General features: G+C 38.5%; 1 protein-coding gene across 1 annotated transcript; it reads left to right on the top strand.

Annotated features, from left to right (window-relative positions):
* Window positions 1–4,074: 4,074 nt before the first annotated feature.
* Window positions 4,075–14,570, top strand: inavab (innate immunity activator b; the record flags this gene model as incomplete). The annotated part of the gene is made up of 9 exons (XM_083887496.1): window positions 4,075–4,187; window positions 7,512–7,645; window positions 8,828–8,950; window positions 9,052–9,283; window positions 9,457–9,510; window positions 10,755–11,055; window positions 11,925–12,080; window positions 12,607–13,309; window positions 14,478–14,570. Exons 1-9 carry the CDS (start codon window positions 4,133–4,135, stop codon window positions 14,568–14,570), a joined length of 1,851 nt encoding a protein of 616 aa, XP_083743622.1. The 5' UTR covers window positions 4,075–4,132.
* Window positions 14,571–15,382: the final 812 nt, after the last annotated feature.

Raw genomic sequence — 15,382 nt, 5'->3', positions numbered from 1 at the left:
ACACTCACACATAACTGATTACAGCAGCCGCACTGTCCACAGGTAAATAGTGGGATACACACCAAAAAACAGTGTTAATTGTAACTTCCAGTCTATGGGAGCTTTAAAAACCCGAGTCTGCGGATTATTGTGCTCAGCTATGGAAACTTTCTTAAACTTGCCACTTATAAATACTAACCCAAACCTGTACTGGCTGATATGCACTAATTCCATCATCAGTACATTCATGAGTAACATCAGCCCACCATCACATCTTTCTCGTTTCACTTTTTTCATTATACATTGGCTTCTAAGGAACATTTTCATTAGTGAATTAACAAATTATCACAAAAATAAATACTTAATGTATGTAATTGGTTGAAAAAATAAAATCAGTCATAGAACCCACAGAAAGCCAGATTTAGGCTTTAGGGCTGGGCCAAAACACCTTACCACAATTACAAATCCATTCAGATTTTACTGACTTGATGTAGTAGCAAATGCTGTGATGGTAGTCCTGAGACATAAACATCATCTAATGTTTGGTGTGAAGTAAAGCCAGTGAGTGGCAACAGAGGCCAATTGACATGATACTGCATATTATCTCAAACATCGCCCTTGTTGTTTAACATTGTGGTAAATGATGGATGGTCATTATTCAAAATAACTGTATTGTAAACTGTATCATGGCCGATGTATTATGACATACATTGTCACATGAGGTTAACATTTAATAATTGATTAACTATTACACAATTGTTGCAGGTTAGTTAAATGTTGATTGACCAATGAATTGGCTGATTGTTGAGGCTCTGCGTGTGTCTACATGCCTGGTATCTGTGAAGTCTTGTTCAGGGCTCACACTGTGAAGCCTAATTGGAGAACTTACTGAACCAAATATCTTCTCTTTGTCCTGGAGCCTCCTTGGTGCCATGTCATCCGAGATGTGATTCTTGGGCGTATGGGAGTGTCTGTGCACCCACATTCCTGGAAAGCCCAAAAAGAATTTTGAGATTCAGAATGAATGTTAGCCATGCAGTTACAGAGAGCAGGTGCTGCCTCTGGATCTCTATAAATCAAGACTAGTATCCACAACCATGTCTTTCTTGTCTGGCCATGAAAGGGCCATGGCATAGATTTCTTTTGGGTTGGGAAAAATAGTGAAGTTTCAGGCTATAGGAAAACCTTAGATCAAATTCTCAAGTTCAAAACTTCAAAAAAAAAAAGTTTGTGGATTTTTCTGACCCTTTAAAAAGCCAGAAGATGGCAGTAGCCAGGCATTGGCCAGTTGTTTGATTTTAACCATGAGACCTGAACTATCACAGTAGTAAGCTCTGATTTATAGTGGTCATTTTGAGAAAGCAGTAGTACAAGATAAAGGTGTCATAAATGGTTAGTTTTAAAGCCATATCTGTAATTGGTGATGAGAGCTTGGCGGTTTGCTTTGTAATATTCATGTATCATTAACATTAGACTCTTTGAAAAATGTCACATGAACCTGCATCTACACATTTCATCATACTAAACAAGATTGTTTGAAGGAACTAATTAACCTGTTAACTATTTTAGTGTTTGTACTATTAAATGTCAGAGCATTGTTTAAGATGCCCATATATTGAGCAGAAGGTGATGTCTTCAAACAGTTTGTTTGAGGCTTCAACACTTTGTTATACAGTATCTTTTTTATAAGGCATTAGTGCTTTTGGTAATGAGGTTGCCACCGCCCATCTGTTTACTTTGTAGACTGATAAGGGACTTAAGTAAAGCATCATTTCTCAGTGTCTTGGTCATTGTTGTTGACACAGTTTCAAACTCAGATGGGAGTGCTGAGTTATATGATCCTAACTCCAGTGTTGTTCAGCCCTCTGTACGAGGCCACTCCTCTTTTTCACAGCAGGCAGTGCTCCTTTCTGTGGGCAAGTCTCAGTTTTGCTTGTACCGTTTTCATTCACGTTGGGAATTCTAAGGGACGCGTCTCAGTTTTCGGAGTTTCACACTTTTCTTTAAGTTTGTCATGAAGTAAGTAGAAAGTCCTTTTAAATTAAGTTTGCTGACCCAAATCATTTTTGATTGGATTGGTTGTCATGGTGTGAATATTACTGAGACATTTGTGGGTTAGGGTTTTTTACTGGTTTTTAGTGTTAGTATTTGGGTTTTCATTCTAAGAGTGGATGTACTATTCTACTCAAAAATGTAAACTGGCTGAAAAAATAAAATGTGTAAAAGAAATGTTTTTACACAGATTAAATCCGAAATGTGGTGCAGACAGCTCACTACTGCGGTTTTAATTCCTTCACATCTACTGTACATCAAATTACTATGGTAGTTTTATTTCCCTCCCTTTAATGCATCAGATGTGTTGGAGGATTCAGACACTCCATATATACTTTATATATATATATATATATCACTTTATATATTTTTCCAAAAATATATGAAGATTCCAACCTTTGTGAAGATCTGAGGTTTTGTCTGTGTTGTGTCTCCTGAAGGATCTTTAGATTTTAGATTGTGTCTCAGATAAAAACCCAGGAGTTATTGAATATGTTTGCTTTCTATTTTTTCAGACATACTTAATCAAAATCAAAACAGAATTATGATTTGATACTTGGTTAAGAAAGTATTGTTAGCCACAGCCCTGTTCAGATTTCTGCTGTTGGGAGCCTCCCACAATAACTGCTGGTGGTAAGTTTTGTGCTAACATTATTTTTACCTACAGGTGGAACTGCTTTGGTCTGAGGTGATGGTTTTGTTTTTATTTGCTATTCATAAAAAAGGATTTGTCTTTATTTTGTTAAGACGGCACTTTCAGTGGGAGGGATGAAGTCGCCAGTCTCAGTCACATGAGATGCGTCATGTTTGTGTTATATTCAGGATTATAGTGATCCTGGAAAACACTATGTAGCTCAGACAACTTTGCAGGAGAATCACCTCCTCTATGTCAGTGCTCTTAACTTGACCCCATCTATTTCTTCCTCATAACTGGTGTGCCGCTTCCTACTGCTAGTTGAGTGAACTTCCTGTGTGCTGGAATGCAACCTCTGCCACATTCCTGTGTTCTCATAGTTAATAATCAAACCAGCGAGACTCACACTTATATTTTGGCTCTAGCTCCGACGATGTCTCATGTGTCCGAAATCCCTTATCAAAAGGAGATAATGGTCATCATGACGTTGGCGAGTAATAAAACGGCATCATAGGAAACACCCCAGACTTGGCTACAGTTTTGTGTACTCATGCTGTTATAGACATGATTACACCTGACTATGCTGTGTCAAGCAGGCGCGTCACACCTGAATCATTGAAACAGGTCACAAGATTAAGTCATAGGCAGACTTAAAAAAAAAAAATGCATGTGCTGACAGCTGTTCAGGTGGAGATTCACTTTTCTTTACAGACTAATGACCAGTTATTTGTAATCATATTATAACATAACAACAGGTGTTCATTAAAGCATCATGAGTTTGTAATTTGTTTCTGAAACACTTCATTATGTTATTTGTTGAAATCCTCTTCACGTCGGTATATGTATCAAAGTGCATTTGTCTTAAAAAAATCTTCAAGAGATTGCAAATGTTGGCTTCACTTCAAATATATCCCACCTCCTTCCATCTGCTCTCTCATCAAAGCTCCACCTTCTAAACACAAAATATACATGTGTGGAAGAGTGTCTGTGAGGACCGATACTATGAATACATCATGTCTGAATCACCTGTAAGAATAAATGTATAAATCATAATGAAACTCACAGCTAAGCAGTTTGTTTAGTCACGTGAAGAGGATTTCTACAAATAAAGTTATAAAATATTTTAGACTTCAATAACAGACTACACCTTCCTTCCCCTGTGAATGGACTCCCTGAAGCTGCAATTTTAACACTCCAGATTTCAAGACTGTACTGTCACAGTTTTAGTTTGGTCTTTTGGAACTTTTCTGTGTACACTAGTTTTGGCAAATGAAGGAAAAAGAAAGGAAAGAACTGATTCACTAAGGTGGCCACCACATAAATAATCTGAACCTCTGTAAAATTTATGTTAATGTTGATGTGAAAAACATTAATTGTTAAATATTATTGTACAGGACATGGTGAGCATCAACACCACCCCCCGTCACCACCACTGAAGATCAGTCTACAGGAAGTTGAGCTGCTGACATGGAAGGCAATGGAGAGATCAGTGACACTGATAGTGGCATCATCCTTCATTCAGGTAAAAGGCTTCAAGCCTAACACTCTGCCTTTTTTTCTATGTCAAAGGTGTATTTGTCTTAATGAGTGCATTCATCTTGGCAAGCCACTCAGCTTATCTCACTGAAACTTGAATTACATTACATTGGCTGCATTTCAAAGCATTCCTTCACTCAGTACAGTAACACTTGATAGAGCAGATATGCAAGACAAAACTGGTGTATTCATTATGCCTGTAGTCCACTGCTGTTAGATGTTTGTCTGCTTTATATGTTGAACATAAATCAGCCAACAATGCTCAGCAAAATTAGACTTAAATAATATTAGCAAAATGTATTCAAGAGAGCATGGCACATTTATTCAATTGCTATTGTATACACCTGGAATGGATTTGGATCTAATATTCAGTCTTTGCTCGTGGAAACAATCTGTGTAACACCCTTGATCTAAAGCAGTCATTCCCAGAGACCAGGTCAGGAACCAGAAAAGGATCATTGGAGATATATTTCTTAGGTTGTAAAATAAATGAACAATTTATTAAATGTTGTAAATAATAATGTATAAAATTGAGTTGTGATTTATTTATCAAACAGATGTATCTTAGAAATGGCTGGCTAACCTATTCAAAATAATATTTATACTATAATAATCTTAATCTTAGTCTGTAATGTGCAAACATTTGCACTTGTCATCTTCAAAACGTGGGTCCCAAAATTAAACATGTGGGAAACACTGTTCAACACACAAAGAAAATAAAAGAGTAAGATTTTGTCTCCAAAAGATTTAACTGGAGGCCTAAATCAGTGTTGAAATTCAGCAGCACAGACAGTATTCCGGGCCATGATAATCCTATCACACCTGCTTTTCCTGTCACACAGAAGACAAATAAGACGTCTCTTATTGTGTCTAAACACTGATGAAATTATAATTACTTTCTATAAGACAATAAGGTACTGCCTTAGGTGTTTTTGACAGTCATTAAAAGCTATTTTTGACTCCGTCTTATGACTCTTTACTTAACTAATCGATGTGTTATATTTCAAATGCACATGAATTTCTAAGTCTCTGCTAATAACATTTATTAATATCTACCCGTTTCAAAAAAAAAAAAAAACTCCAGATGCCATCTACATGTTTTATGCACTTGCTTGTGCTCCACCAAATATTTAACAAATGACATCCTTCAAGAGCGCAACACAGTCTCGAAGTAAACAAGTACTGCTATAATTCTGTTAGGAGCAGTCATGTTCTTGATTACATAATCTGCATGCTTAAATCAACTGTGTACTCCACTCACACCACATTTAATTTGATTCAGGGAGTTCAGGGAGCTCAAAACATGTGTGAGTCCTCGCCTCCTCTTTGTTTAAAGCTCACATGGAGTGGTCCTGTTGCACATATATGTTAGTTATGGAGGTCTACTTACATACATTAACTTGTTTTTATGCTCAAAAACCTCCTAGTTGCTGTAAACAAGCCGATAGAAATCTGTCTTTTCTGACACTGTGCTGAGCCACGATATTTCAGACTGAAATCTCACACCCAGAAGACAGAGTGTGTTGTGATTGGCCAGCCAGCGTAGAGCCTTCCCAACTGTCTTGTGATTGGCCAATATCCAGAAGTGACATATTCAGCACACCCGCTCTCAAAAGCGTCATAAAACCATGTCTAACTTTAACAAACACAGACATGCTGCATACCCACACAAAGGTCAGAAACTCAGCTAAAAGCTCATATAAACCATTCTTATTAAAACCCGTTACAGCGCACACACTGAAAAGCGGCACCGGAGTGCCAGCGTGATTATGTAAACGGCGGAGAATTCACAGATTCTAACGGTACCATTTTTATCACTCTACGACCAAGATTCACGGATCCAGCCCCAAAATAAGAGCAAAACAACAACTGACTTTCAAGAAATACAAGCGGAAATATTCTCTTACCTTTGCTGTTTATCAAAACAAGTTATTTCCACTGGAACAAAACTGCTTCTCATGAAGAACTACACTTCCCAGCATGCTTTGGGGACAAATCCCAGTCTGATTGATATTTACTTTGTACTTTTCCACAGTATTATTTTGTTACAGAAATCTTTGGTTATTTATTTATTTATTCATGTTCAAATCGGTTCACAGTGTTCCAAAATATTTGTTATTAAATGTTACATTAAGTTGTTGTATAAGTAAATGTTGTTTAAATAAAATGTTATTATAATTTAAAAAAAATCGTGGAACGTATCGAATCGTGGGTCAAAAATCGTGATACAAATTGAATCGTGAGTTTGTGTATCGTTCCAGCCCTATTGTCTACTCATTAGTTATGGCCACTTGGACATTCCTTTTGCCTTAATTGAACCACATGATGCCCTATACAATGAGAAAGTGTCCATGGACAAAGAATAGGCCGATTGTCTGCGTAGGAAGCAGAATTCTGTGCTCCATTGTTGTCCTGTCACACTTCGTTCCTGTCGCACCTCCGTGGTTTGTCAGTACCTGCAGGGATTCTGTTAATAATCTCTGAAGGTATGTGGCGCTCCGAGTATTTTGCCTGAAGTCACTCCCACAGCTCCGAGACTAATCTTGATGTCATTAATCACCAAGACAGCAGACAGCACAAGTCAACCACCCACACATTGTTTATAGTTTCATACATCTTAAGACATTCTGCAGTATCAGTGTCATGAACACTGTGACAACAAAAACTGCTGTCCTCTGTCTGAATTTAACATTTGAGAATTGGCAGTTAATCTGATTATACAGAAGCCTACTTGGTAATTTAAGCAAAAATATTGGACTCATGGAGTGAACATATACTATTATAGTATAATTTCATATATAGTTGCATAAGTTAAGAAGATGGCTAATACAACAGTTACTTAGCATCATCCTTAAGAACATCACTGGAATGACACAGACCCGTTCATGTATCGGTCATGCACATTGTGTTTCAAACTTTACAATTTTTGTTGTATCCAAAGATGTAAAGTGAGTTGTCAGTAGATATCACAAACAATCGCAGTTTAATGAAGTGGAACAAGAACAAAAATCATCAGTCTCTAAAAAACGTTCAGAGTTAAATCCACTCCCATATTTCACCACAACCAAAACATGAAGATGATGAATTTTCTTCTTTGCTTCGTTAAGTCTTTTTGTTCTTGTGGGAACTTGAATGTGCAACGTCAGCTTTACATTGTGGTTTTGCTTTGTTTTGCCTTTCATTAGTCACCTCTATCTTCATTTTCCACCTACCAATGTGTCAAGCACTGATAAAGCAATACACTAAACTCGTAGTTAAATCACATAATCTCAAATAAGTGCTTTTGCTTCTTACCTGTTGACTGACACAGGCTCTGACAGCCCAACGACGCATACAAAGGATGTGACCACCCACACAAGGGCAATGAAGCTCAAACACCAGGCTCTCCAAGATCGACTGGAGCTCTGCATACTGGAGCTGAAGAAGGTCTGCATCCGTGAAGCTGTAAGTGGTTTTAATCTATATAACGAATCATCAGACTGAAAACTAATTTGTCTGCATTAAAGTTGGACTGAATACCTTCCACATGATCATTATTGTCTACATTTATTATAATCTGTAATAGTTATAGATCTAGTTTCAATAAAACCCCACACAGTTGTCATTCATGTTCATTAGATTCTCTTTTACAAGGTCATGCACCTTGTTACCATAATGCTCTATCAACATAGCCGTGATATCACAGTGGTTGACTCTGGCCAGGAGCTCCACTGAGAGGAAATTAAAAGGCTTCTTCTCCTTTGTATTGTGATTAGTGGTAAAAGCTAGAACAATAGTGTGACGAACACTCCCTTTCTTTTCAGATACATTGTGTAGACCATGAATTGTGGATGTTGGGATTTTTTTCTGCTGTATTTTGCTGATTCAATTTGCCATACTAATTTAAATGTTCCCATAAGTAATTTGAATAGACATCTGCCACCTGCCCCCCCCCCCCACCACCACCCTTTCTTTTTGCTGTGAGTTGTCAGACAAAGATAAGAGATGAAAGTCATTTCAAAACTGGACACATGCTGCTCTACGCAATTGCTCTAGGGCAATATCCCAGGACTGATCATTCTTTCCTGTTGACACTGGGCTGGGCACTCCTGTTGGGACATGCTTAGGTGAACTAATAGCAGGCATGATAATGTGTCTCCCTTCTCTCTGTGACAAAAGAACAAGTTATCTCAGTGGCCACTTGTTTGGTTTTGTCTTTAAAGGTGGCTGTGTAGGGAGTGACTCATAGTAGCAGTGTGTGATGACTGTTCTCTAATGAGATCAGTAACTATGTGTTGTCATGCTCAGAGTTCATTTGGATATAGATATGCTTTGCAGTGAGAAAGTGAGACCAAAAGAATGTGTTGTTGAAATGAAATCTCACAGCGTTGTGCAACAGATTCCCTGAACCTCTATGTCTCAACATGTAAAGAGGAAAGATACTGTACCTTTACATCATTTCAAAACTGCCACAGACGTGTTTGAATAAGCTATCTGAACAGACATGCACGTCTTTATTTGAACAAATAAGCTGAAAGTATCCATCAGTGTTGATTTGTATCTTAATCTTGATAAACAGTGTGATCCGTCTTCAAAAAAGTACTGATTCATGTTCAAACATTGCTTTGAATTGTCTTCCTTGTTCAGGAGTTGACAGGACGCCTGTCAGATGATTACCCTCTTCTGCCGGGAGAGAAACCTCCACAGATTCGCAGACGAATTGGAGCTGCCTTTAAACTAGACGCACAAAGCTTCCCTCAGGGAACAGAGGTACAAGAAGCACTTTGAGACTGTATAGTAATGTACATCGCTCAAGGATGTAGGATGTTTCAAGAGTCATTCCTTTTCCTCTCTCTCTTCCCCCATGTCAGGAGTCAGAATTGAGTTTAGTGGATGCAGAGTTGGCTCTTCAGATGAAAATATATGAAGCAGCGCGAAAGCTCTGCCAGGAGGATCACCTGAGTAAGGCTGTTAAAAAGAGTCGTTCACAGCAGTGCAAGAGAGAGGACAGGAAACTGAAGCAGCTGCAAGAGACGTCCTTTCAGCTGCGCCTCAAGCACGGCCGATCATCGCCACTCCCTGCTTTTAATATTGCACAACAAGGTGAGAGACACTTGGCCACACTAGATGATAGCTTAGTGTGTAGATCGATTTTAATATCTTGATAAAGCTGGCTTTGTCTTTCCATAGTTTTGTAAGAGAGTGTAATTTCATAGTTTGAATGTAAATTCTGTAGAAATCTAAATGTTTTGTCTGTTTCTGTATCTGGTTTTCAGATGTGGGTACGTCTGATGACAGCTCCCTGTCTGACTCTGTGGTTCAAGATGAAGGTAAGACTTGTTTGTTTCAGCATGTCAACAGATCTGTTTGCACATGAGGGTTAATAAAGCAGATTTTATGATGTTTGAAAGCTGGACATTCAGACCTGCTGATTCAGCATTTGTCCTGACAGAGCTGATCACAAGTGAACAGGTCTAAGATCACACACAGCTTTATACTCTGTCTTGAATGTGTGATGACTTTTGATTCGGGCTATCATTAAAAAAAAAAGCCTAAAAACTAATAAATCTCACATTTTGTTTGCGATTAAAAGTTTGCTTTTCTTCAAATGACTAAGTTAATGAGTAATCAGACAGTGTGCATTTCAGACACCATTGTTTCATTGTGTTTAAACCACACATACAACTATGTGATTTCAAAGAGTCTATAAACTCAGGCCTATCACAACAACAACAAAAACACCTGAGAGTGTTCTTAGGGGAGAGGGAGAGGAAGGGGGAGGGGTTAGGCAGGTGACTGTTTCGCATGGATCATTTCCGGGGCTTTCATGTCAGAGGTCAGCACACACCAGAAGTAAACAAACCTGCATTAACTGTTAAATTATTTTATTGCATTAATCTCAGTTGTATTCATCACAACGATTAACGCATTAACATTGACAGCCATACTTTTGATTGAATCTCTTTACTTCTTCATTTTAGAGGATACCAGCTGTGTTTGAATGACACCGACCACCTCTCACTGTGGTCCTCATAGATAACAAACAACACTTGTGCTGAAATCATCCAGGACAGATACAGATGATTTTTGAAGTGTGGTTGTATGAGTACTGATAGAGAGTCAGAGCTGGTTAGTCTGTGTGCAAAAACCAGCCAGAAAAGAGCACACACTCTCATATGCCAGCAGCTGCCACTTAGCAAAGGCTTCAGCTAACACAATCTATGCCAGCTCCAGTTTCTGTTGTCTCCACTGCCACTTTGCAATCTGCTTACTCACCCAAGTCCATAGAGAAAATTGTTCAATTCAGGTGTGCTATTTTGTGACTTTGGTGTTTGAAATATCTTATTCAGATTTATCTTAGAGATAAACCACAGCAACTGTCATGTCACAGCAAGTTTAAAACACTAATTATTTTTTTCTCTGGACTTTTATGTGGTTTTAAAGGTGTCTCTTCTTGTAACCACACTTCTAATAACCTGAACTGTTCCCTTTAATACCAGGTCTGAATCTTCATGAAAGAAAAAGATGGCAACACTTAATACATTTTACATTGTAAAATTTCAATTTTTTTCAGAAGTGACAAGCCAGTCATCGCAGCCGTCCTCAGGTCTTCCCTATCTAGCAGAGACAGATGCTCCTCAGCTCCCCTCTGAGTCCTCACACTTGTCTGTAGACGGCTCCTCTACACCTGTGGATCAACAGTCTCTCCTGCTGACACCAAATAAATCTCCTCATCTGATTTTTGACTCATCGCTGAGTTTAAGCTCGAGCCCAGTGTATGATCCTCCTCCCATCCAACACTCCCCATGGACTGAGTCCAGTCTGGACCAACCTTACCAGAAGAGCAAGAAGTCTCGCTCTTTTACCAAGACAAGGTAATGCTGGCAATCCATCTTGACGCCTTTCCTGCTCATCAAGTTTTCAGAATTGAAGTAGTCCTCTGACCTGTAGGAGCATAGTAGCATGTATGAAATGCAGATCTCCATGTTTCTAATAACATTAACAAGCTTGAGTTGAAAGGATGCTGGTCGGACTATTTAGAAAAGCTAGAGCAGGGGTCACCAACGTGGTGCCCGCGGGCACCTGGTAGCCCGCAGGCAGCCAATACGGTGCCCGCGGGCTCACTTCACTTCACCTCACTTGCATGTATCCGTATGATCGCTCAGTAAAATATCTTTGATATTGTTTATAAAAACTGATAATCGTTAGGAGTAAGCACTGGAATGAATGTGTATGCAGTTGAATGCATAATATTAATCATTTAAATGGTAAACAAACAAAAAAATATTATATGGTAGCCCTCCATATTATTTTTTACCCTTAAGGTAGCTCTCATCTCAAAAAGGTTGGTGACCCCTGAGCTAGAGGAAGAAGAAGACAATGGAATATAGAAGTCATTTTATGATTAGTTCATATTTATCTTTCAAGAAATTACCAGTGTTACCACTATTACTTTTGTTTGTTTTTGTACTTTTGTTGCCTTATCACTGTGTAGATGTCAGCTTTGGTATTGATGAATGTGCAACACTGCCATCTGCTGTTGCTTTGGTGCTACTACAGTCAGTGTATAGTCATAAACATTTACAGTGACAATTTCACACAGAGGTGTAGTTCATGCTTTACTGTAGGGACCGTATATATATAGAAGAGGCACCATTTTGAAATATATTATTATTACTTGGATGTTTAGTTGTGTTTATTCTCTAAAACATAATGTCTTGTGCTTCTCCTTTTGTGTTTGCAGCAGTCCAGCCAAAACCGAACTGTTGCCACCTTTAGAGGCTTGTTTACCACAGTCTGCTCTGCCAGTGCAACTTTCCCATCTAAAGCTGAGCCGCACCGTCTCCAGCAGCACTCCCTCCACACCAGAGATGCGTGTGCACCGGCAGCTCTCCCTCAGGTAGCTACATCCTAGTACTAAATTAGTCACAGTGATATGATTCCTCCATCTCACCCACACATGTGTTATATGTCCACTTACTGGTTTAAAAATATTTGTAAAATGAATCTTTCCTTAAGCACATAAATGTTTGTATGAGAGAAAATGCAGTTTTTGCTGGACCTTTTAAAGATGACCTGTGTTCTTAAATAGTAGTGTACTAAGGATGTCATTTAATTCTAAATGTCTTTCATCAGTTATTTTCTAAATGTTTGTCAAACACTTAAGATGGCTGCCTGCTCTGTACTCAGCAGGAGTTGCTATCCCAGCTGCAAAAGAACACACACAAACACACACGCATATCTCCTGCTCAGTTTAAATTTTTTAAACAAAAGCTTTGTTGTCATAAAAAAGTAATATAATGAACAGGCTGGCAGGATGTAATGCTTATAAATCTTTGTTTTGAATCTACAATATCTAAATATTTAGAAGAAGTTGTGCAGCTTCTTGGTATAGCTTTCTTATAACAGTGTTCTGATTTGCACAGGTTGTCCAATCCTGAATCTCCATTTGAAAAGGAACGCGGCCGCACCAGAGGTCCAAGGCGACGGCTGACAGAATATACAATAACATTACCAGAGACCACTCCTCCCTCAGTGAAGTATGGAAGCCATGCAAGCTCTGAGGACAGTAACTCCGAACATTCCTTCACATCTTACAATAGCTCCCCGTGTAAGGATTTCCCCTGTGAAATGCCCAAACAGTACCGGCCTTCATTACCATATTGTAGCCCAGTTGCCAGCTTTGGACCTCAAGCCTTCTCACGCACTGCTTTTTATTCTAACCCCAGACTCCAGTCCAGCCCCACTGTTCACAAAGCCTATTACAATGAAATGGTCTACTCACCTGATGTAGATCTAGCAAGGAACTATTACTCCACACAAGCTTCTTGTCCATCCGGTAGATATGATTATTGGTATAAAGATCCTGCTGTGTCCCACCAGAGAGCTCAGAGGCCTTTACCTCCTGAAGTCAGACTCTCACCCTCCCCTGTTCAATGGGACCACCCACACTACTGCCCCAGTGGTGTCCCCCGGCAAGTGGTGAATGAACAGCTCAAGTCATGGCATCGGCGCAGTCAGCTGAAATCCCCCAGATCACGATCTCTTGACCGCCAGGGAGCAGTTCGAATGAAAAACATGCCACTGAGGGAGTCGCCCTGTCACCAAAGTCAAAAGTACCATGAACAGGTAAGGACACTGAAGTTTTCAGCAAAGATATAACCAACAATGTGTCAGCCTAAAAGACATCACATTATTTTAGTATAAAGGAAATGTATAAAGAAATGTATCCACTGGTTCAGTCCGTCTCTCTTCAGCTCTATGACTTTCTATGAAATTGTTTGGCCCAGTCTTTATCAGCAGCTGCCTTTGCAACCAATGTTGCAGCTCAAGCCCTGAGCATGAAGTAGAGGTCAGGATATGATAAACTGAGGCTCCAGTTACTTAACAACTGGTGTGTGTCCCAGTGACTCAAGGCAATTTAGTTTCACAAGTCAAGTCTCGAGTGTACATTCACCCGATTGGATAAATTGTTTAAGTTTTAATTTAAATTTAGTACAGAATGAGCCTTTTATATTTATATCAGAAGTCATGACCACTCTGTAGATCCCGCCATTTTGGACCACCATGTTGTTATAATAGCCTACAATGGACAAACTAAACACCTTTTGAGTTTTGAAGGCAACATAGTTTCCCTAACATATTTTGAAAAGTGAGGGATATTCAGCTGCAACATACAACTTCACCAATTCATTCAATCCTAATGGAGTGAAGTGTAATAGATGTAATGTAGCGCAATGTTTAATATGATTTGGCCATGAAGGAATGTCTGCTTGTGTCTATTCTGTTCTCCTCAGTACATTACAGTTTAGTAAATGTGTCTGCTAAAGACATAATTATTAGGAAATTATAGGTATATAGTGATGAAAGTTGTAGAATAGAATTAATGGTGTTTTCTTATCCGATGTGTGTTACTTAAGTATTTTTTTTAAAGATAGTTTAGTATTTTTAAGTTGTGTCTGACTTTAAATTAATAGCCACGGTACTGCTGTTTATGGGATATAGCTTGAACATAACTGCAGTGCAAATACAGTTAAAATCAGTTATACTTTTTATATCTTAACTCTAAATTAACGTTTTTGCAGACATGTTTTCCCTGTCTGTATTATTTGTGAAACACTAAATATTACAAAAAAAAGGTCACAGTGGAGACTGATGATACCTCCACCTAATGTATCAGTGAACATGAATATATGTGGTAGATACATTTGCACATTACCAAAACAGCTGTGTGTTGTTTGATTGAATTACGACTGATAGTATTGTTGCTTTTTTGTTTCCTTTCGCTGACTTTTAGGTAAACCAAAGACGGCCTCAGCAGAGAAGTGCAGATGACTCTCAAGATCACTGGGTGGTTGATGATGGCTCTCACTACATAAGTCAAGTTTAAAGACATGAAACTCCATGTTCGTTTTCTAACAGACCAAAACAAAGTAGTCCGAAAATGACGGTGGATTATTTGTTTTTACCCATCGTGAAAGCTTTGTACTTGCTCGTCTGCATTTGGGCGTACAGTTGGGAGGATGAAATTCAATCCAAAACAATAACACCACAAACTGTGGCCTCTCACGTTACTACAAACTTGAACCAACACCTCTCTGACACACACTGATTAAATCTAATTGCAGAGCTGTGTGTTTTTTTTGCATTTGGACTACAACTCTAAACTGTGTGTTGTTTTTAATCCATCCTATGTTTGTTATTCTGTAATAGTCGTGTCAAACCATCCTAGAGTTTCTGCACTATTACAAACAGGGTTGTTTATTTGTGTGTGAAGCAATCACTAATGAAATCAAACTGGTTGAGGACGACAACCTCGTACACAGAGATAGCCACTAAATTTGCTCATTGTATTACGAGAAATGTGAATATTTTAAAAATAAATAAAGTCATGTAGGTCATACTGCTGGGGTCGAACTCAGATTGATAATGGCTTCTGTCAAACATGCTTAATGTAAACTGCTTTAAACTTAAGATGATTGCATCACAGTCATGCTGCCAAATTATACTAAATGTGAAGAGTGAAACATTCACTCTTCACTTTACTTTGATTGTAAAGTTCTCCTTTAAGTATTCTTATGAAGGAAACAAAGTCATTGTAAAAGAATTTAAAACAGCATAATTTTTCCCCTTTTTTTAAGCGCATTTTATTTGTAATCACACCTTGATTTAGTCGCCCTGTTAATGAACTTGAGCTGCTTG

Source organism: Microchirus variegatus (genome assembly GCF_963457635.1).
Source record: "Microchirus variegatus genome assembly, chromosome: 4".
Taxonomy (NCBI): domain Eukaryota; kingdom Metazoa; phylum Chordata; class Actinopteri; order Pleuronectiformes; family Soleidae; genus Microchirus; species Microchirus variegatus.
The sequence above is the reverse complement of the archived record's forward strand: the minus strand, read 5'-3'. Positions and strand labels throughout refer to the sequence as shown.